At 45.8% G+C, this 20,736-nt stretch overlaps 1 protein-coding gene and 1 long non-coding RNA gene across 4 annotated transcripts; one reads left to right on the forward strand and one right to left on the reverse strand.

Annotated features, from left to right (window-relative positions):
* Positions 1-3,696: 3,696 nt before the first annotated feature.
* LOC140421825 (uncharacterized) lies at positions 3,697-9,795 on the reverse strand. 2 transcript variants are annotated; one of them, XM_072506780.1, is made up of 2 exons: positions 9,634-9,795; positions 3,697-8,486 (listed from the first exon to the last, which is right to left on the reverse strand). In XM_072506780.1, exon 2 carries the CDS (start codon positions 8,112-8,114, stop codon positions 7,080-7,082), a length of 1,035 nt encoding a protein of 344 aa, XP_072362881.1. In that variant the 5' UTR covers positions 8,115-8,486; positions 9,634-9,795; the 3' UTR covers positions 3,697-7,079. The 2 variants fall into 2 exon arrangements, with proteins under 2 accessions (XP_072362881.1, XP_072362880.1); XM_072506779.1 differs by having other exon boundaries at positions 9,628-9,795.
* Positions 9,540-20,110, forward strand: LOC140421857 (uncharacterized). Of its 2 annotated transcripts, none has more exons than XR_011947131.1 (3): positions 9,540-9,629; positions 16,317-16,414; positions 17,560-20,110. It is a non-coding gene; the product is annotated as an uncharacterized lncRNA (long non-coding RNA). The 2 variants fall into 2 exon arrangements; XR_011947132.1 differs by lacking the exon at positions 9,540-9,629 and adding an exon at positions 15,327-15,555.
* The last annotated feature ends 626 nt before the right edge of the window (positions 20,111-20,736 follow it).

Raw genomic sequence — 20,736 nt, forward strand, 5'->3', positions numbered from 1 at the left:
AACTACCCAGCCTTCAGAAGAATAGCGACCACAACACCACACAACCCTGCCATGGTAACCTCTGCAAGACGTGCCAGGCCATCGACATGGGTACCACCATTAGACGTGCGAACACAATCCACCAGGTTCGCGGTACATACTCGTGCAACTCGGCCAACATTGTCTACCTCATACGCTGCAGGAGTACATTGGCGAAGCTATGCAGACGCTGCGATAATGGATGAACGGACATTGCGCAACATTCACCAGGCAGGAATGTTCCCTTCCAGTTGGGGAATACTTCAGCAGTCAAGGGCATTCAGCCACTGATCTTCAGGTTAGCGTTCTCCAAGGCAGCCTTCAGGACGCACGGCAGCGCAGAATCACCGAGCAGAAACTGATAGCCAAGTTCCGCACACGAGTACGGCCTCAACCGGGATCTTGGATTCATTTTTTAAAAAATAAACGTTTTATTGAGGTATTTCTTTGGCATTTCAACAGCAACAAAATCAACAGTATACATAACAAGAAACATATAGTGCAAATTCCACCTCCCTCTCCCACAGGTCTTGCCATTACTTACCCCCCCCCCGAACCTATGCTAACCTAACCCCCTTCCTCTCCACCCCCCCCCCCCCTTTCTGCTGACGATTAGTTCTCTGCGGAAGTCGACGAATGGTTGCCACCTCCAGGCGAACCCCAGCAGAGACCCCCTCATGGAGAATTTAATTTTCTTCAGGCAGAGGAAGCCAGCCATGTCGGAAAGACAGGTCTCTGATTTCAGGGGCTTTGAGTCCCTCCATGCCAGTAATATATGCCTCCTGGCTACCAGGGAAGCAAAGGCCAGAACATCCACCTCTCTCCTCCTGGATTCCCGGGTCCTGCGATACCCCAAAAATCGCCACCTCCGGGCTAATTGCCACCCTCGTATTTAATAATAATAATAATGCCATGGACATGGCATCAGCAACCCCTGCCAAAATCCCCTCAGTTTTGTACATGCCCAGAACATATGGACATGATTCGCTGGTCCCCCCTGCGCATTCCGCACACCTGTCCTCCACCCCAAAGAATCTGCTCATCCAGGCCACTGTCATGTGAGCCCGGTGAACAACCTTAAGTTGGATCAGGCTGAGCCTGGCACATGTTGCGGTAGTATTGACCCTTCCTAATGTGTCCGCCCAGAGGCCCTCCTCTATCTCTTCCCCCAGCTCCTCCTCCCACTTTCGCTTCAGCTCCTCGGTTTGCATCTCCTCCGAACCCATAAGCTCTCTATATATGTCCGAGACGCTACCCTCTCCTATCCATCCTCTAGAGACCACCCTATCCTGAATCCCCCTTAGCGGCAGGAGTGGGAAGGTTGGTACCTGCTTCCGCAAAAGGTCCCGTACCTGTAAATATTGGAATTAATTTTCCCCCGCTAATGCAAACTTCTCCTCCAGCGCCTTCATACTCGGGGAGCTACCTTCCAAGAACAAGTCCCCCATCCTCTCAATCCCCGCTCTCTGCCAAATTCAGAACCCCCCCGTCCATCCTCCCCGAGGTAAAGATATAGTTGTCGCAAATTGGGGACCACACCGATGCCCCCTCTGCTCCCACATGTCTCCTCCACTGCCCCCAGACTCTCAAGGCCGCCACCACCACTGGACTAGTGGAGTACCACGCCGGTGGGAACGGCAGGGGTGCCCTTACAAGAAGCCGTCTACGTGGGGACCTTGGATTCATGTCTCATTACATTCACCCCCCCACCATCTAGCCTGGGCTTGCAAAATCCTACCAACTGTCCTGGCTTGAGACAATTCACACCTCTTTAATCTGTGATTAACCCTCTCTCCAATCGCACCGCCTGGACCTGTAAAGACTTAATTACCTGCAAAGACTCGCATTCAAAGTATCATTTTGCATTGGATTTTTCTATATATATGTTTGTGGAACCCACCTCTTCATTCACCCGAGGAAGAAGTTGCGCTCAGAAAGCTAGTGATTCAAAATAAACCTATTGGACTTTAACCTGGTATTGTGAGACTTTTTACTGTGCCCACCCCAGCATCTCCACATCATAAATGAAATGCATTTAATGCTTCAGCCAGTTTCGAACCTGGCACCTTTCGTGTGTCAGGTGAATGTGATAACCTCTACACTACAGAAACAGCTGGCAGCACAGTACCCAATGGCCCTGTGCAATGTTCAACTGCACAGTCTTGCTGCAGCTTTCAATGGTTCGGCTGGGAGGCCAGGTCACTTATTGCATGAAGACAACTGTTCGGATAAAATGGATGTCTGAATTTGTAAGATCATAAAATATAGAACTTACATTGAACTTTAGCATTTGTTCAGCAAATATCTAACGGAACAATGCTCTCTGTTCAATCATTAATTCATCATTCTTATCTTCCTGCAGAAAATTTCCACCAATTTTACTCAATATGTTGTATTATTCAATGTTGAACATCAGTATATTTATTTGTTATATATGACTTCATTTTGAATTGAATAGCTCTCGAGTCTTCACCCTGAATAACTCTGAAATATACACCATTGAATTGCAAACATGACTGACCCAAGAAATCGTGTCACTGGGTAATACAAATCCCATGAATCTTTGTTGAGATTGACCACTGATAGCTTTTGAACAAAGTCAAATAGTGTTATATGGAAGAGAATTGAGAATTATGTGTTGCTTATATTTGGCCCCTCTGTGTTTTGGTGTGAAACGTTCTGCAGCCTAAATCCCGTTCATGTACAAGAAAGGAGGGGTGACAGCAAATCCGCACTGAGCCTGGATTTCCTCATCTCCCTGAGTGGCTTTTCCTGTTTCTCTATCATTAAGGTCGAATTGATCAAGGTTGTTTAGTTAAATCTCTGACATTTCCTCTAATTCAGTTACAGTATTGTTTGTGTCTGTCTATATGAGCACACATTACCGTTAGAAATGTTTTAGATGGTGATTAAAATGTTAATCTGTGTCCACAAAGCCATTAAATTCTTTTGTAAACTGAGCAAACTGCCAAGATCCGCACTTTGTTTTTTCATGTATGGAACAATCTATCTGGACTGTACGCAGAACAATACTTTTCACTGTACCTCGGTACACATGACAATAAATCAAATCCAATAAAAGAGACAGTTTCTTACTCGTCTTCAAATTGAACAATGAGCCGCCTTAAAAATTATTCATTCATGGGAGGTGGGCATCACTGGCTGTACCAGCATTTACTGCTCATTCCAATTGCCCTTGAACTGCGTGTCTTGTGAGGCTATTTCAGAGGGCACTTACAAATCAACCACAACATTGCTGTGGATCTGGAGTCACGTGAAGGCCAGGCCACGCAGAGAGCATATCTCCTAAAGGACATTAGTGACCCAGGTGGGTTTTTACAACAATTATTAGACTTTTCATTTGAGACTTTTATTCAATTTCATTATCTATCACAGGCAGATTCGATCCCAGATCCCCAGAGCATTAACCTGGGTCTCTGGATTACTAGCCCAGTAACAATACCATTACTCCACTGCCTGGCCCACATAGTCTTGGCAGAATATGATGACCTGTAACTTCTCAAAATTACAAGGAATTTATTTTTTCAAACAAATACTGATAGCTCTGCAGTTTCTGGAAACATTTTGGTTGATACTGTTTATCTTTTTAAATCAAGATCTAGTCTTTACAAAATAATTACCCAATACGCCAATTCACTAATGATAATCAATGTTCACTACTGAATAATCATGAATTTAATTATTGTTTTTTGCTATGAAATCAATACATAGTTTATATAGGAACGGTACAGAAGACAAAATGGCTGCAGGAAGCCACGTGTTCGAGGTATAAAAGGGCTTCCTTGACCTTGTTACTAATGACAGTGAATACACTATGAAAATAACAATTTTAAAACACGCGTACTTACAGCTTCCTACATTACAACAGTGAATATGTTTCTGAAGTACTCCATTGGCTTTAAAACATTTCAGGAGGTCCAGTGGGAGTGAGGTTTTATAGAAATGTAGATTTGTTCTAATTGTCCGCATACTAGGATACATTACACTCGATATCCCCACCAGAATCATTGATAAAGATTGAGTCTTAATTTTGTGCAATAACCACGTCATTGACACCATTTTGAATACTCTGTGAAATTCCAGACACACCATATGCACAATTATTTGTTGTAAAACACAGCGAGTTGCTGTGATTTGAAATGTGCCGTCTATAAATTGTGCTCGAGCCTCATTGGACTGTAACTTCCAAAAGGGAATTTGGTACATTCTGAAAAAGAAAACAAAATAGTCGCACTCTGGGATTAAATGGGTCGCTGAACAAAGAGCTGGCACGGGGAAAATGGGCCAAATAAACTCCTCTCGCAGCCTTGTGTACATGTAAAGGGAGTGGTAACAACCTGGAACCTACTGCCTCTGAGAGTAGGAGATGCAAAGTTGAGGGAAGGATTTCAATCAGAAATTGGACGGTTACTGCGAGAAATAAACCTGCACAGATTTGGGGATAGAACGGGGCAATGGACAGACTGGCTTGATCCACACAGAGTCAAAATGGTCTCAAAGGGCTGAACGGCCCCATTCCCCATCCTGCAGTTCCTGTGATCTCAGGAGAGAAATTCAGCTGCTCCAGTCACTCCAACTGACTGGAGTCCCTTATCCCAGGTGCCACTCTAGCACAATGGTTAGCACTGTTGCTTCACAGCACCAGGGTCCCAGATTCGATTCCTGGTTTGGGTCACTGTTTGTGCTGAGTCTGCACATTCTCCCCGTGTCTGTGTGGGTTTCCTCCGGGTGCTCCAGTTTCCTCCCACAAGTCTCGAAAGATGTGCTTGTGAGCTGAATTGGACATTCTGAATTCTCCCTGGGTGTACCCGAACAGGCGCCGGAGTGTGACGACTGGAGGATTTTCACAGTAACCTCATTGCACTGTTAATGTAAGCCTACCTGTGACAATAATAAAAATTATTATTGTAAATGTTCTTTACACCCTCTCTACGAACTTCACATCTTTCCTAAAGTGTGGGGCCCATATATCGGGTTCCATTCCAGAGGGATAGAATTGAAAAGCACGGAGGAAATGTCCAACTTGTTTAGAACTAGGGTCAGACTACACTGGGAGCTCTGTCAACATTGGCGATCTCCATTTAGAAAAAGGAAATAGAGACACTGGATAAGGTGCAACAAAGATTCATAATATACAGAACTGAGAGCATTTAACACTCAGGAAAGGCTGGGGTTGCTTTGTTCTGGAAAAGAGAAGATTGATGGGTGACCTGATGGAAATCTTGAAGATTATGAAGGGATTTAATAATCCAAGAGGAATTTCAGTATCCAGCGATTGGTGAGAATGTGGAACTCACGACCACAGCGAGTGGTTGAGGTGAACAGCAGGAATACATTGAACGTAAAGCTAGATACATAAGGGAGAAAGAATAGGAGATGCTGATGGGGGGGGGAGATGTAGAGGGGTGGGTGGAGGATCATGTGGAGCATAAATACTGACACAGACCATGGCTAACCTCAGCCAGTATGGGAATTTAACCTGTGCTGTTGGTGCCACCCAGCTCAAACCAGCCAACCGATCCCCATGCAAATCTGTAATAATTCCTTAAATATTAGTGATTGCCTGTCTCCTATCATACTACTTAATGTAGTTTCCCAGTGCACCTCAGACAACTTGCCCCTCATACCCTGATAGTTTTCTTCTGTGAGAAGCACCAAGATAAATTAAACAAAAGAACCATCTAACCACCATAGCCCATCTTCATGGCAATGTGGCATGATTTGGGGGGGTTTCCAAACAGAAATGGTAATGAAACATCTTCGAACCTCCAAACCCCCTTTCACTCCTTGTGAAATGTGAAACCAGATATTCGCAAGAAGGCTCAGAGAGAATTAGCCCACTGGAGGCGAAGTCGTGAGACCGGCCAGTCCAGCAGAAAGAAACCCTCTGACCATCCCCATTGACCAACAGAATGAACAAAATGCAGTCTTGGATGCAATTGAGAATAGAAACAAGAAGAGCACAATCCAATCCCTGTAATCGGTTGCAAACTTATCATCTGAACGGCCATAGATTGGGAGAGGGGGAATGTGCAACGAGACCTGGGCATCCTCGTACACCAGTCACTGAAGGAAAGAATGCAGCTACAGTCGGCGGTAAATAAGGCAAATGCTATGCTAGCCTTCATTGCGAGTGGATTAGAGTACAGGAGCAGGGATATCTTGCTGTAATTAGACAGGGCCTTGGTGAGGCCATACCTGGAATATTGTGTGCAGTTTTGGTCTCCTTATCTGAGGAAGGATGTTCTTGCTCTAGAGGGAGCGCAGCGAAGGTTTACCAGACTGATTGCTGGGATGGTGCGACTGACGTATGAGAGATTGAATCAGTTAGGATTGTATTCGCTGGAGTTCAGAAGAATGGGGGATCTCACAGAAACCGATAATATTCTAACAGGGCTTGACAGGGTAGATGCAGGAAAGATTTTCCAGAGGGTGGGAGTGTACAGAACCAGAGGTCGCAGTCTGAGGATACAGGGTAGACCATTTAGGACAGAGATGAGGAGAAATTTCTTCACCCAGAGTGGTGAGCCTGTGGAATTTGTTACCACAGGAAATAGTTGAGGCCAATACATTGTATGTTTTCAAGAAGCAGTTAGATTTAGCACTTAGGGCGAAGGGGATCATAGAATAGATCATAGAATTTACAGTGCAGAAGGAGGTCATTCGGCCCATCGAGTCTGTACAGGCCCATGGAAAGATCACACTACCTAGCCCATACCTGCACTCTATCCCCGTAACCCAATCTAACCTTTTTGGACACTAAGGGGCAATTTGGGATGGCCAATCCACCTGACCTGCACATCTTTGGACTGTGGGAGCAAACCGGAGCACCCGGAGTAAACCCACATACAGACGCGTGGAGAACGTGCAGACTCCCCACAGACAGTGACCCAAGCCAGGTCATATGGGGGGGAAAGCGGGATTAAGCAATTGAGTTGGATGATAAACCATGATCATAATCAATGGTGTAGCAGGTGCAAAGGGCCAAATGGTCTCTTCCTGCTCCTATTTTCTATGTTTCTACGTAATCCCTTCCCACACTAAGAGCAGGTGAATGGCCTCTCTCCAGTGTGAACCTGCTGGTGTGTCTGCAGACTGGATAACTGTGTGAATCCATTCCCACAGAGGGAGCAGGTGAATGGCTTCTCCCCAGTGTGAATTCGCTGATGTCTCTGCAGGATGGATGGATCAATAAATCCCTTCCCACACTGAGAGCAGGTGAATGGCTTCTCCCCAGTGTGAATTCGCTGGTGTGTCTGCAGACTGGATAAATCACAGAATCTCTCCCCACACTGAAAGCAGGGGAACAGCTTCTTCCCAGTGTGCACTCGTTGGTGTGTCTGCAGGCTGGATGACTGAGTGAATCCCTTCCCACACAGAGAGCAGGTGAACGGGCGCTCACCAGTGTGAACTCGCTGATGGATCCGCAGGTTGGATAAATCACGGAATCCCTTCCCACACTGAGAGCAGCTGAATGGCCTCTCCCCAGTGTGAATTCGCTGATGTTGCCGCAGGGCGGATGAATCAATGAATCCCTTCCCACACTGTGAGCAGTTGAACGGCCTCTCCCCAGTGTGAATTCGCTGATGTTTCAGCAAGGTGGATGAATTCATGAATCCCTTCCCACACTGAGAGCAGGTGAATCGCCTTTCCCCAGTGTGAATTTGCTGATGTTTCAGCAGGCTGGATGAATCAATGCATCCCTCCCCACACTGAGAGCAGGTGAATGGCTTCTCCCCACTGTGAATTTGCTGGTGTGACTGCAGGCTGGATAAATCAGTTAATGCCTTCCCACACGGAGAGCAGGTAAATGGCTTCTCCCCGGCGTGAACACGCTCGTGTCGCTTCAGGTTGGATAACCGAGTGAATCCCTGCCCACACGGAGAGCAAATGAACGGCCTCTCCCCAGTGTGACTGTGTTGATGAATCTCCAGCTCACATGGGAATCTGTATCCCTTCCTACACTGAGAGCAGGTGAACGGCCTCTCCCCAGTGTGACTGCGTCGATGAACCTCCAGCTGAGATGGGAATCTGTATGTCTTTCCACAGTCCGCACATTTCCACGGTTTCTCCATGTTTTGGGTCTCCTCGTATCTCTCCAGATTGGACAATCAGTGGAAGGCTCATCGACACACAGAACATGTACACTGTCTCTCCTCACTCTGAATGGTGTGATGTTTTTTCAGGCTGTGTAATTGGTTAAAGCTCTTTCCACAGTCAGTTCACTGGAACACTCTCACTCGGGTGTGTTGTGCGGGTCTCGGAGCTTTTCCAGTCACATTCACGTTAAAATTTTTTTGAAGATGACAGATCAGACAAACATTTCTCCTTCTCGCCGATGATAATCAGAGCTCGATGATATTCAGATCAGAAGGAATCGAGTGAGTTTGTCACATCGAGACGTGGTGTTTGAGATTGCCGTCTATAATTCTTCGTCTTCCAAGATCCTTTAAAATCAATTTACAAAAGTCATCATTGTTAGTACAGGATAGAAATTCAGAACAGACAATTAGAGTTCCTATGGGACATTATTTCCTCTCTCGTTCTCTAAAAGCTGTAAATCTCCATCCCACACAATCTCCCTCCATTCTCACTCTGCTGTATCTAATATTCACCCTCCCAATTCTCCCGAAGGTGCTGATTCATGTTGATTGACAGATCCAAGCTCAGCTCACTGCTTCCTGACCAGGACACAGAGATTATAATCGGAGTAAGAGTAGCCATCCGACCCACCGAGTCTGCTCAACCATTCAATGAGAGCCTTGGCTGATCTATCTCGGCACCATTTTCCCACACGATCCCCATATCCCTCAATATCTCCCAGATCAAGAATTCTTGAACATATCTGATGACTGAGGCTCCACATTCTTCTGGGATAGAGAATTCCAAAGCTTCACCATATTCTCGAGTGAAGAAATCCCTCCTCATCTCAGCTTTCACTCTATTTTCCTGCCTGAACCCTCTACTCCATTGGGCATCAAATATCTGTTGAACCCATGTTTGAATATATTCCATGACTCCCAGACTTTGCTGCTCCCTGTGGGAGAGAAATCCAAAGACAAATCTTCAGAACATCATATTCTTTATTTGTGTAACAAGCAGGCTTACATTAACGCTGCAATGAAGTTATTGGGAAAATCCCCCAGTCGCCACATTCCGGAGCCTGTCCGGGTCACAGAGGGAGAATTCAGAATGTCCAATTCACCCAACAGCACGTCTTTCGGGGCTTGTGGGAGGAAACCGGAGCACCCGGAGGAAACCCTCGCAGACACGGGGAGAACGTGCAGACTCTGCACACTGCAGACCCAGGCATATCCTGGGGAAACCAACCTTTTAGTTGTGAACATTAGGAAAGTGACCATCCTTTTAACCAGACAACTAAATGAATCAAGCCGAGGAAGACTGCAGCCTGGAGTGGCAAGTTTCTTCGGGCACTCGGACCTGGCCGGGAACAGACTATGAAGCCCCGCCCATTACAGACGTCATCGCACTCGCGCATGCGCACCGCTCCATTTGAATCAAGATGGCGGCCGTTAAACTGGGCCTGTTATCGGGAAAAAGACCCGACGCTGCAAACGCAGGACTTACACGTACGTATTCCTGGCTTAGGGCCTTCACGCGGTGTTTACAAACTCTCTCTCTCCAGAGTCGGCTCTATGGCTTCTTCCAGATTTCCACATCCTTAGCCGCTGCCCAGGAGACAAAGAAGCGTCTCTTTCCCAGACGCCATCAGACACTGCACATGCTCAACTAGCCCCAGGCAGTGCGCCTGCGCACTGCCGTCCTGCGGTGGAGATAGGGGACATTCATCATCGCGGGGGATGCCGGGCAATAAACGCGCCATTGATCATCCCAATTAGTGAATAGAGATTTTTGTTTCCTGTGCTGTGAAGATTGGGCGGGTGGGATAAAAATCATACATAAATCCAACGGCGGCATGTGGCACAGTGGTTAGCACTGGGACTAAGGCGCTGAGGACATGGGTTTGGAAGCCAGCCGTGGGTCACTGTCCAGGTGGAGTTTGCACATTTTCCCCATGTCTGCGTGGTTTTCACCCGCACAACCAAAGATGTGCTGGTTAGGTAGAATCACCACGCAATTTAGCCCCTTAATTGGAAAAAATAAATAAAATAATAATTGGGTACTCTGAATTTTTTAAAAAATCTAAGTGAGCAGGCCCTCAGTTATAAACCAGAATGAAGGGGAGTGCAGATTAATTATTTGGATTTATTATCACATGTACTGAGGTACAATGAAAAGTACTGACTGCATACAATCCAGACAGATCATTCCATCGATGAAAAATAGAGTGGTCTCCTCTATATCGGAGAGACCAAACGCAGACTGGGTGATCGCTTTGCTGAGCATCTTCGGTCTGTGCGCATTCAGGACCCTGACCTTCCCGTTGCTTGCCATTTTAACAAATGATCCTGCTCCCATGCCCACATGTCTGTTCTTGGCCTGCTGCAATGTTCCAGTGAAGCTCAACGCAAACTGGAGGAACCAGTCATCTTCTCGTTAGGCCTGCTTTAGCCTTCCGTCTCAACATCGAATTCAACAACTTCAGATGATCAGCTCTACCCCACCTCGACCCATTTGTTTTCATCCCATTTCATTTTAACTGTCTTTTACCATTTCTTTCTTTCTTTAATATACATTTAATCCCCCCCCCCAATCTTATCCACCTTTCCTTAAACTTTCTCCTCTTTGCTTCCCCCTTCCCCTCCCCCCACATTTACAGTTCATTCTCTGATATTAGCTTCTCTGCTGTTTGACCTTTCATATCTTTTGTTCTCTCTGGGGACTGCCATTAGCACTCTTTTCCCTTGGATTCTGTAGCTATTAGCACCCGGTTTCCCTGGGTTTCTGTGGCTATGACTCATCTTTCATTCTCATTCCACAGTATAAATATTTCCCACTTTCTCTGTCTGTTAGCTTTGACAAAGAGTCATCAGACTCGAGACGTTAGCTCTTTTCTCTCCCTACAAATGCTGCCAGACCTGCTGAGATTTCCCAGCATTTTCTCTTTTGTCGCAGATTCCAGCATCCACAATAATTTGCTTTTATCCGATGAAAAATAGATGACATACAACAGATACACAATGTAAATACATAGACACAGACATCGGTGAAGCATACGGGGTGTAGTACTACTCAGTCAAGAAGTTCGTGGAAAGATCAGATCAGTCCATAAGAGGGTCATTCAGGAGTCTGGTAACAGCGTGCACAAAGCTGTTTTTGAATTTGTTAATGTGAGCTCTCAGAGCTTTGTATTTCCTGCCCGATGGGAGGAGTCTTTGATTATGCTGCCCACATTCCCAAGGCAGCGGGGCATGTAGACAGAGTCAAGGGATGGGAGGCAGGTTTGCGTGATGGACTGGGTTGTGTTCATGGCTCTCTATAGTTTCTGATGGTCTTGGGCTGAGCAGCTGCTACAGTTGCCGGAGTCCATGGGCGAGCACTCAGAGCCTGCACAGACCAGCTGGCGAGTGTATTCGCAGATATCTTCAACACCTCACTCCTCCACTCTGAGGTTCCCACCTCCTTCAAGAAGACCACCATAATACCGGTACCAAAGAAGAACAAGGTAGCCTGCCTCAACCACTACCGACCGGTGGCCCTGACATCTGTTATCATGAAATGCTTTGATTGGCTAGTCATGAGGCGGATCACTGCCAGCCTCCCAGACAGTCTCGATCCACTGCAGTTTGCCTATCACCGCAACCGGTACACAGCAGATGCTATCTCCCTGGCTCTACAATCAACACTCAAACACCTCGACGACAAGGAAACCTATGTAAGACTGCTGTTCATCAACTACAGCTCCGCCTTCAACACCATTATCCTGACAAGACTAATAACCAAACTCCACAATCTTGTACTTGACCCTTCCCTGTGCAGCTGGATCCTCGACTTCCTCACCACAGACTGCAATCTGTCAGGATAGGCAACAGCATCTCCTCCACAATAGTCCTCAACACCAGGGGCCTGCAAGGATGTGTGCTCTGTCCTCTACTGTATTCCCTATACACACATGACTATGTGGCAAGATTTAACTCCAACTCAATCTAAGTTTGCGGATGATACGACTGTGGTGGGCCCTATCTCGAACAACGACGAATCAGACACAGGAGGGAGATAAATGACTTGATTGCATGGTGTACTGAAAACAGCCTCTCTCTAAATGTCGGAAAGACCAAGGAACTGATGATCGACTTCAGGAAGCATAACACGACACACACTCCCATCTGCATCAATGGCTCTGAAGTGGAGATGGTCGATAGCTTGAAGTTCCTGGAGGTCACCATGATCAACAGTCTGTCCTGGTCCACTCACGTTGATGCAACAGTCAAGAAAGCCCTACAATGTCTCTCCTTCCTACGGAAGCTAAAGAAATTTGCCATGTCTGCATCGACTCTCACAAACTTCTACAGATGTGCGATAGAGAGCATCCTATCCGGCTGCATCACAGCCTGGTATGGCAACTGCTCGGTCCAAGATCGCAAGAAGCTGCAGAGTGTGGTGAACTCAGCCCAATGCATCACACAAGCTTGCCACCCCCACATTGATTCTATATACACCTCCCGCTGCCTCAGGAAGGCAGACAGCATTATCAGAGGCATTGCTTTCGTCCAGACCCTTCCATCAGGCAGAAGGTGCAGAAGTCTGAAGATCCGCACATCCAGACATAGGAACAGCTTCTTCCCCACAGCTACAAGACTCCTCAACGACTCCCCCTCAGACTGATCTGTTCCCTTTAAGAACACTATTCATGACGCCCTATTGTGCTCTTGCTCATGTATTTGCTTTGTTTGGCCCCTTGTTCCGCATTGTAACCAATCACTGTTTGTCGATGTACAATTTGTCAATGTTCTCTGTTGATTATTCTTTTTGTCTACTATGTACGTACTGGATACGTTCCCTCGGCCGCAGAAAAACACATTTCACTGTACTTTGGTACATGTGACAATAGATCAAATCATGGGGCGGCATGTGGCACAATAGTTAGCACTGGGACTAAGGCACTGAGGTCTTGGGTTCGAATCCAGGCCCTGGGTCACTGTCCGTGTGGAGTTTGCACATACTCCCCATGTCTGTGTGGTTTTGACCCCCACAACCCAAAGATGTGCAGATTAGGTGGATTGGCCAGGCTAAATTGCCCCTTAATTGGAAAAAAAAATCAGAACACATGTCCTGTGATGCAGCCAGATAGGATGTTTGTAAAAACCGTTCAGAGTCAATGTGGACATGCTGGATTTCCACAGTTTCCTGAGGAAGTATAGGCGCTGTTTTGCTTTCTTGGTCGTAGCATCGATGTGGGAAACCCTATCCATCTAATATTGGAAAATAGATATCTAATGAGAGGGAAATCAATTTGTGTATCCTTTTTAGCGTGGCCAATCCACCTACTCTGCACATCTTTGGGTTTTGGAGGTGAAACCCACACAGACATGGGGAGAACAATTTATGTATCCTCAATGAATATCGATATGCAGAGAGGAAGATGAAAGGCCTTTAAACCTCACTCGGAAACTCAAAACAGGAGCTTCAGGAAATTAAAGTACTGACAAATAGCAAACTGTTTAGTTGATGGAAGACATTCTTAAAATATAAATTGTTGGACCCTGGTTCAATTCCCGGCTTGGGTCACTGTCTGTGCGGAGTCTGCACATTCTTCCCATGTCTGCGTGGATTTCCTCCGGGTGCTCCGGTTTCCCCCCACAGTCCACAGGTTAGGTGAAATGAACATTCTGAATTCTGCCTCAGCGTATCTCAACAGTAACTTCATTGCAGTGTAAGCCTACTTGTGACACTAATTACAAAAAGACATTCACTCACTTGACTGAGCAACTCAGGTTCCAGCCTCAAGTCTGGTGACAGACCTCACTGCTCCCTTGTCCTTCTGGCCTCTGAGCTCCTCTTGCTGTTGTTTCCCAGGACAATCGGTGTCCACTCTCCTACATTATTCTGTCTGATGGAGTTCAGAGGCTCAGAGGAGGAAAACAATGAGGACATGAATCTGAATTCAGAAATGCAGTTAAAGAAACATGTTTCAATTGATAAACTGAAGGATTTAAGTCAAAGTACTTGATTGCAATTAATATATTAATTTTGTCTGACACTGATGTGGAATAGGAGTGAATTATGTTAGTTGTTTTGTGCTTTCTATGATTTTGAGACATCATCTTTCTTTTTTCTTCTATTTAAATGGTGGACCATGCTACCCAGAATTCTCTGCATGGGTGAATACAGATATATTAGTTTATTAACAACTCCATATTACACATGAACAGAGCTGAATACAAAACAATCAGCAATACAGTAAAAATATCCACAATACACCAAAACTGGACATTCTGAATTCTCCCTCTGTGTATGTGAACAGGCGCCGGAGTGTGGCGACTTGGGGATTTTCAGAGTAACATCATTGCAGTTAATGTAAGCCTACTTGTGACAATAAAGGTTATTATTATAAAACAATAGCCAATGAATAATCAACAAGAAAACAAAACCACCAGATTTCAAGCCAGCACACACCCACCATCACCACATCAGCAGAAAGGCACCCAAAATGAGAAGCACAGACCCCTGGAAAGGACACACCGATATGGGGCATGGCGGAACAGAGAGAGAGAGAGAGAGAGAAAGAACACCCCTCCCAAGAGGGAGCACAGTTCAACCCAGAAACAGTTGTGGCCAGGCACCCCCGTGGTGCCTGGCCACTCCCCAGGATCCCCAGCCTCGCCTAACTCACCTCAGGGACTCATTTAGCACAGGGCTAAAGAGCTAACTTTTAAAGCAGACCAAGGCAGGCCAGCAGCACGGTTCAATTCCCGTACCAGTATCCCCGAACAGGCGCAGAATGTGGCGACTAGGGGTTTTTCACAGTAACTTCATTTGAAGCCTACTTGTGACAATAAGCAATTTTCATTTCATTTTCAAATGGCCTAATTCTGCTCCTATATCTTATGAACTTGTGAACTGTGTTTGTTACTCTCAGTGAGTGAATCCTTTGCTGTTGATCCTCTGGGCCCCATCTCCAGTATTATTGTCTGAGATGCTGTGTAATGTCCCACTGAGACTCTCACTGTTATTATTGGACAATCAGCGGCCTTTGGCCGCTCTCACCATCTGTAACCATCACAATGCCCGGGTGATTGACGGCGTCTCCCGGCCATTAGGAAGAGGAGAGGCGGGAATGGAGGACTGACCGAGCGGCTGGTCCTCCAACCAATCGGAGTGAATGAGGGGTGGGCCTGGGCTTGATTGATGCATGCGCAGTGTGCGTAATGGTAATGGACCACAGCTCCTTGTTGAGTTCTAAAATCGGTAAGAGGCGATTGACGGTGTGGATGGAGCGAAGAAGCGCGCGGTGGGCAGAAACACTGCGTAAAAATGTTGTGTGAGCCGCAAATCTTGGAAAAGAGCTTACTGGATCCAGTTTGTACCGAGCAGCTCCTCATGTTAGGCCTGCATGAACGGCCGCCATCTTTATTGGGGATGATGTGGACTGGGGTGAGCACAGTAAGAAGTCTTACAACTTTATTTCTTACATCTTTATTGGGGGAAAGCGGAGCCGCCATCTTTGTTGGAGGCAATGTTTTTTTTTTAAATAATCCTTATTGTCACAAGTAGGCTCACATTAACACTACAATGAAGTTATGTGAAAATCCTCTAGTCGCCACATTCCGGCGCCTCTTTGGGTACACAGAGAGAGAATTCAGAATGTCCAGTTCACCTAACAGCACGTCTTTTGGGATGTTTTGAAGGAGGAGTGTTTTGGGAGGAGTTTGTTACCCATTGTTCAGAATGAAGACAATCATCAATTTGCATTAGCCTTTGAGACCCAATGTCTTGTTGTTGAGGCAGAGAAGGAAAAGAAGAGAAAGACATCCTGTTTTTCAGTTCTCACTACCTCTTGGGCTATCCTCCTCCATAAAGATCTATGACTGTGTCTAGTCACTTCAAGAACCATGTCAAAAACTCTCAACCCTGAGTAAACATCATCCTCGAATCAAGGGACTGGTGATGACAACGAGGGGCAAAGTGCAGCTGGGAGTATGAGCGGTCATCCTGGTCCAGGGAGCAGGAGGAGAGAATGTTGTGAATTTCTATCCTGGACTAACAGTGATGAATTTTGGAAACTTCTTTTACAAGGGGTCAGAAAGGGAGGATTTACGCAAAGCAAATTCAAACCAAGAATAGGTTTACTTTTTTCCTGAATTACTTGTTTGGACTGACATAGATGGCTTTTGTTACTTTCATATTCATATTAGAAGCAGATTTGCAGACAGGACACACAAGCGAAACCTGACATCAAACTCCTACAGCATCACTCGATTCATCAGGACCTGGATATTATTGCACTTTCAGCGTAAGCATTGAGTTCCAAGTCATTACCACTCACTAAAATTTCTTCCTCATATCACCCTGTAGATCTTGCTCAAGATCTTAAATCTGTGTCCTGAAATCCTTTTACAATCAGCTGGGAGGAGCAACGTTTCTTTAGCTATTTTACTGAGACCAATCAGAAACTTGTACCTCTATCATTCTCCTTTGCTCCAAGGAGAATAACCGCAGTTTCTCCAACCTTACATTGCAACTAAAATCTAAAATCCCTCATTCCTGGAACTATTCTGGGAAGTCTCCCCTGCACTCTCTCAAGGACCATCACATCCTCCATACTGTGTGGTGATCACTGGTTTGCACAGATCCAGATGTTCTGTCTTCCTGACTGTGATGTCATCACACACCAACACTTGCATGGTGACATCCCCCCCCCCCCCCGTTCCCCAGATATTTCCTCAACTGGGAGATTTTTCCTCCAACTCCAGAGCTGCTGATATCTTTCCAGCTGCAGGCTACAGTGGGACATTTTAATATTGGAAACAATGAAACTGCTTCACAGCTCAGTATTTCTGAGCATTTATCAACAATTTTGAGCTTTTAGTGCTCTGCTCTGTTACCTGTGAGGGGTTACATGTCTCTGGAGCTAGTGTGACTCTCAAAATGCCCATGGAGGGTGAGGGCTACCAGTTATCGACTTATAAAATCCCTTCTTTATCTCTCTCACTCTCCCCCTCCCTCAGAAAACTCAACCAAGATTCACTTCAAAATCTGACAGTCACTCAGTTCATCAGGAACTGAATGTAAGTGTTTCTGTTTAATCTGTGGTTAAAGATTTAAACATCTGTGCAGCTGAAAATAGAATAGAGCAAGATTTGCAAACAAGGATGTGAATGTTACATTGAGATGTGGCTTAACCAGGGCCCAATGTAGGTCAATGAGCACAGGGGTGATGGGTGAGTGAGTGGGACTCCAGTTTGGCAGATTCCCTGCCCTGAAGGACATCAGTGAACCAGTTGGGGTTTTATGACAGTCCAGCGGTTTTCATGGTCACTTTTTCCTAGTGTCGGCCCCACAAATGACCAGATTCATTCAGCTCAATTTCACAACCTGCCTTTGTGTTTTGTGGTTTCTCTCTCACTCCCTTTTTTCTGTTTCAAATCAATTTCATAGGGTGTTAGAAGAGGAGGATTTGCAGTCAGGAAACTGAAACGGAAAATGATATCAGAATCTGATGGAGTCGGCCGATTTATTGTAACCTGAACATCATTGTAATTTGAACATGGAAGAAAAAAGCACGGATCACAGTGGGGAGAAACCGTTCACGTGTTCTGTGTGTGGACAAGACTTCAACCAGTCATCTGGCCTTTTGGAACATAATTGCAGTCACGACAGGAAGATGCCATGGAAATATGGGGACTGTGAGAAGGGATTCAATTATCCATCCCAGCTAGAAACTCATCGACGCAGTCACACTGGGGAGAGGCCATTCACCTGCTCCCAGTGTGGGAAGAGATTTGCTCACTCAGCCAATCTGCTGAGACACCAACGAGTTCACACTGGGGAGAGGCCATTCACCTGCTCCCAGTGTGGGAAGGAATTCACTCAATCATCCCACCTACTTTCACATCGATATATTCACACCGGGGAGAGGCCATTCACCTGCTCCCTGTGTGGGAAGGGATTCACTCAGTCATCCAACCTGCTGAAACACCAGCGAATTCATAAGTAACTTGTGATTGGAATTTGCTGGTAATCATATTCAGGATTGAACCATGTTCATCTGAGTCTGTTTCTGCTTAATTGAAAAATAACTCCAGCTCAGTTATAGGTGTTAATGTAGTTGGTCTTGGAAAGAGAGGAATGGCAGTTAGGAAACACAAACTAAACATCATATCAGCATCTAACACTCACCCAATTTATCAGAAACTGAATATCATCAGATTTTGAACATAGAAGGAAAAAGCACCATTCACAGTGGAGAGAAACCGTATATAGAACATAGAACATTACAGCGCAGTACAGGCTCTTCGGCCCTCGATGTTGCGCAGACCTGTGAAACCACTCTAAAGCGCATCTACACTATTCCTTTATCGTCCATATGTCTATCCAATGACCATTTGAATGTCCTTAGTGTTGGCGAGTCCACTACTGTTGCAGGCAGGGCATTCCAGGCCCTTACTACTCTCTGAGTAAAGAACCTACCTCTGACATCTGTCTTATATCTATCTCCCCTCAATTTAAAGGTATGTCCCCTCGTGCTAGACATCACCATCCGAGGAAAAAGGCTCTCCCTGTCCACCCTATCCAATCCTCAGATCATCTTGTATGCCTCAATTAAGTCACCTCTTACTTAACCTTCTCTCTAACGAAAACAGCCTCAGGTCCCTCAGCCTTTCCTCATAAGATCTTCCCTCCATACCAGGCAACATTCTGGTAAATTTCCTCTGCACCCTTTCCAATGCTTCCACATCCTTCCTATAATACGGCGACCAGAATTGCACGCAATACTCCAAATGCGGCCGCACCAGAGTGTTGTATAGCTGCAACATGACCTCATGACTCCTAAACTCAATCCCTCTACCAATAAAAGCTAACACACCGTACGCCTTCTTAACAACCCTCTCAACCTGGGTGGCAACTTTCAGGGATCTATGTACATGGACACCAAGATATCTGCTCATCCACACTGCCAAGAATCTTACCATTAGCCCAGTACTCAGTCTTCCTGTTATTCCTTCCAAAATGAATCACTTCACACTTTTCTGCATTAAACTCCATTTGCCACCTCTCAGCCCAGCGCTGCAGCTTATCTATGTCCCTCTGTAACTTGTAACATCCTTCCGCACTGTCCACAACTCCACCGACTTTAGTGTCATCTGCAAATTTACTCACCCATCCTTCTACGCCCTCCTCCAGGTCATTTATAAAAATGACAAACAGCAGTGGCCCCAAAACAGATCTTTGTGGTATACCACTAGTAACTGGACTCCAGGCTGAACATTTCCCATCAACCACCACCCTTTGTCTTCTTCCAGCTAGCCAATGTGTGTGGACGAGGCTTCAGCCAATCATCTGGCCTGTCAGCACATAAATGCCGTCACACTGGGGAGAAACCATGGGAATGGCGAGACTGTGGAAAGGGATTCGATTACCCATCCAAGTTGAAAATCCATCAGTGCACTCACACTAGGGAGAGACCATTCACCTGCTACCAGTGTGGGAAAGGGCTTCCACACTCATACCACTTGCAGCCACACCAACATTTGCTGGAGAGAGGCTGTTCACCTGCTTCCACTGTGAGAAGGGATTTGCTCATTCCTCCAATCTGCGGAGACATCAGTGAGTTCACACTGGGGAAAGACCATTTAAATATCCAGACTGTGAGGAGTTTTTTAAAAATTCTGGTAACTGATGTCCCATTAACATGTTCACGCTGTAGAACTGAGTTCAGACGATCTTCTCACCTCACTACAGCTGTGAGTTCACACAGGGGAGAAGCCGTTCACCTGCTCCGAGTGTAGGCGGAGATTCACTCAGTTATCCAAACTGCTGATGCACCAGCAAGTTCACAAGTGACTTCAGTGATTGGATTTTTCTGGTAATCACATCATGGACTGAAACATGTTAATTGGGGTCAGTTGCTGCTGATGTTCATAAGCTCCAACCCAGTTAGAAGCAATTAAATTCAGAATAAAAATCAAGTCAAATTAGTTTGTGTTAATTATAGTGCGTTGAGTCTTTTTAATATCGCTGAAACAAGTTAGTTCCTTTTGAAGGTCTTTCCTTCTCTCCGCTGCAGGGAGGGGCTTCTATAAGAAGCATGAGGCATCCGTTCATTGTAGACCAGAGCGCAAATGTCCGGACCACTTGCCTTGATAGGCAGAGTCTCCTCAGGGACTACACACTGTCATCTGAAGATAGCAGACTCTTGGGCATACAATCTGCCTTCTTCCCCTTGCAGCCCCTCACTGTGCTCCTCTGGCCTCATGACCAGCAATTTGTATTTTCTGACGCTCCCCCTCGCTACTCCATTTTTATCCACTGTCTTTGACTTCCATCATCTTTGCAAGCGGACTTGCAATGGTTGTGATAAAGAAAGAAATTACAGGAAGTTTTAATGTCAGAATAAAGGTCAAAAGACTGTTCAGTTTCAAAGATGGGTCATATTAGACTTGAAACATTAACTCTGTTTCTCTGACCACAGATGCTGCCTGAGCTTTTCCAGAATTTTCTGTTTTGACTTCAGTGAGCTTTTAAATCAGCTTAATATACTGGCCAATCATTTTCTCCACAAAGGTGCGAGCGCCTCAGAAGTGTCCAACTGCATCCATTAAACTCTCGGATTAC

Source organism: Scyliorhinus torazame, chromosome 5, assembly GCF_047496885.1.
Source record: "Scyliorhinus torazame isolate Kashiwa2021f chromosome 5, sScyTor2.1, whole genome shotgun sequence".
NCBI classification, from domain to species: Eukaryota; Metazoa; Chordata; class Chondrichthyes; order Carcharhiniformes; family Scyliorhinidae; genus Scyliorhinus; species Scyliorhinus torazame.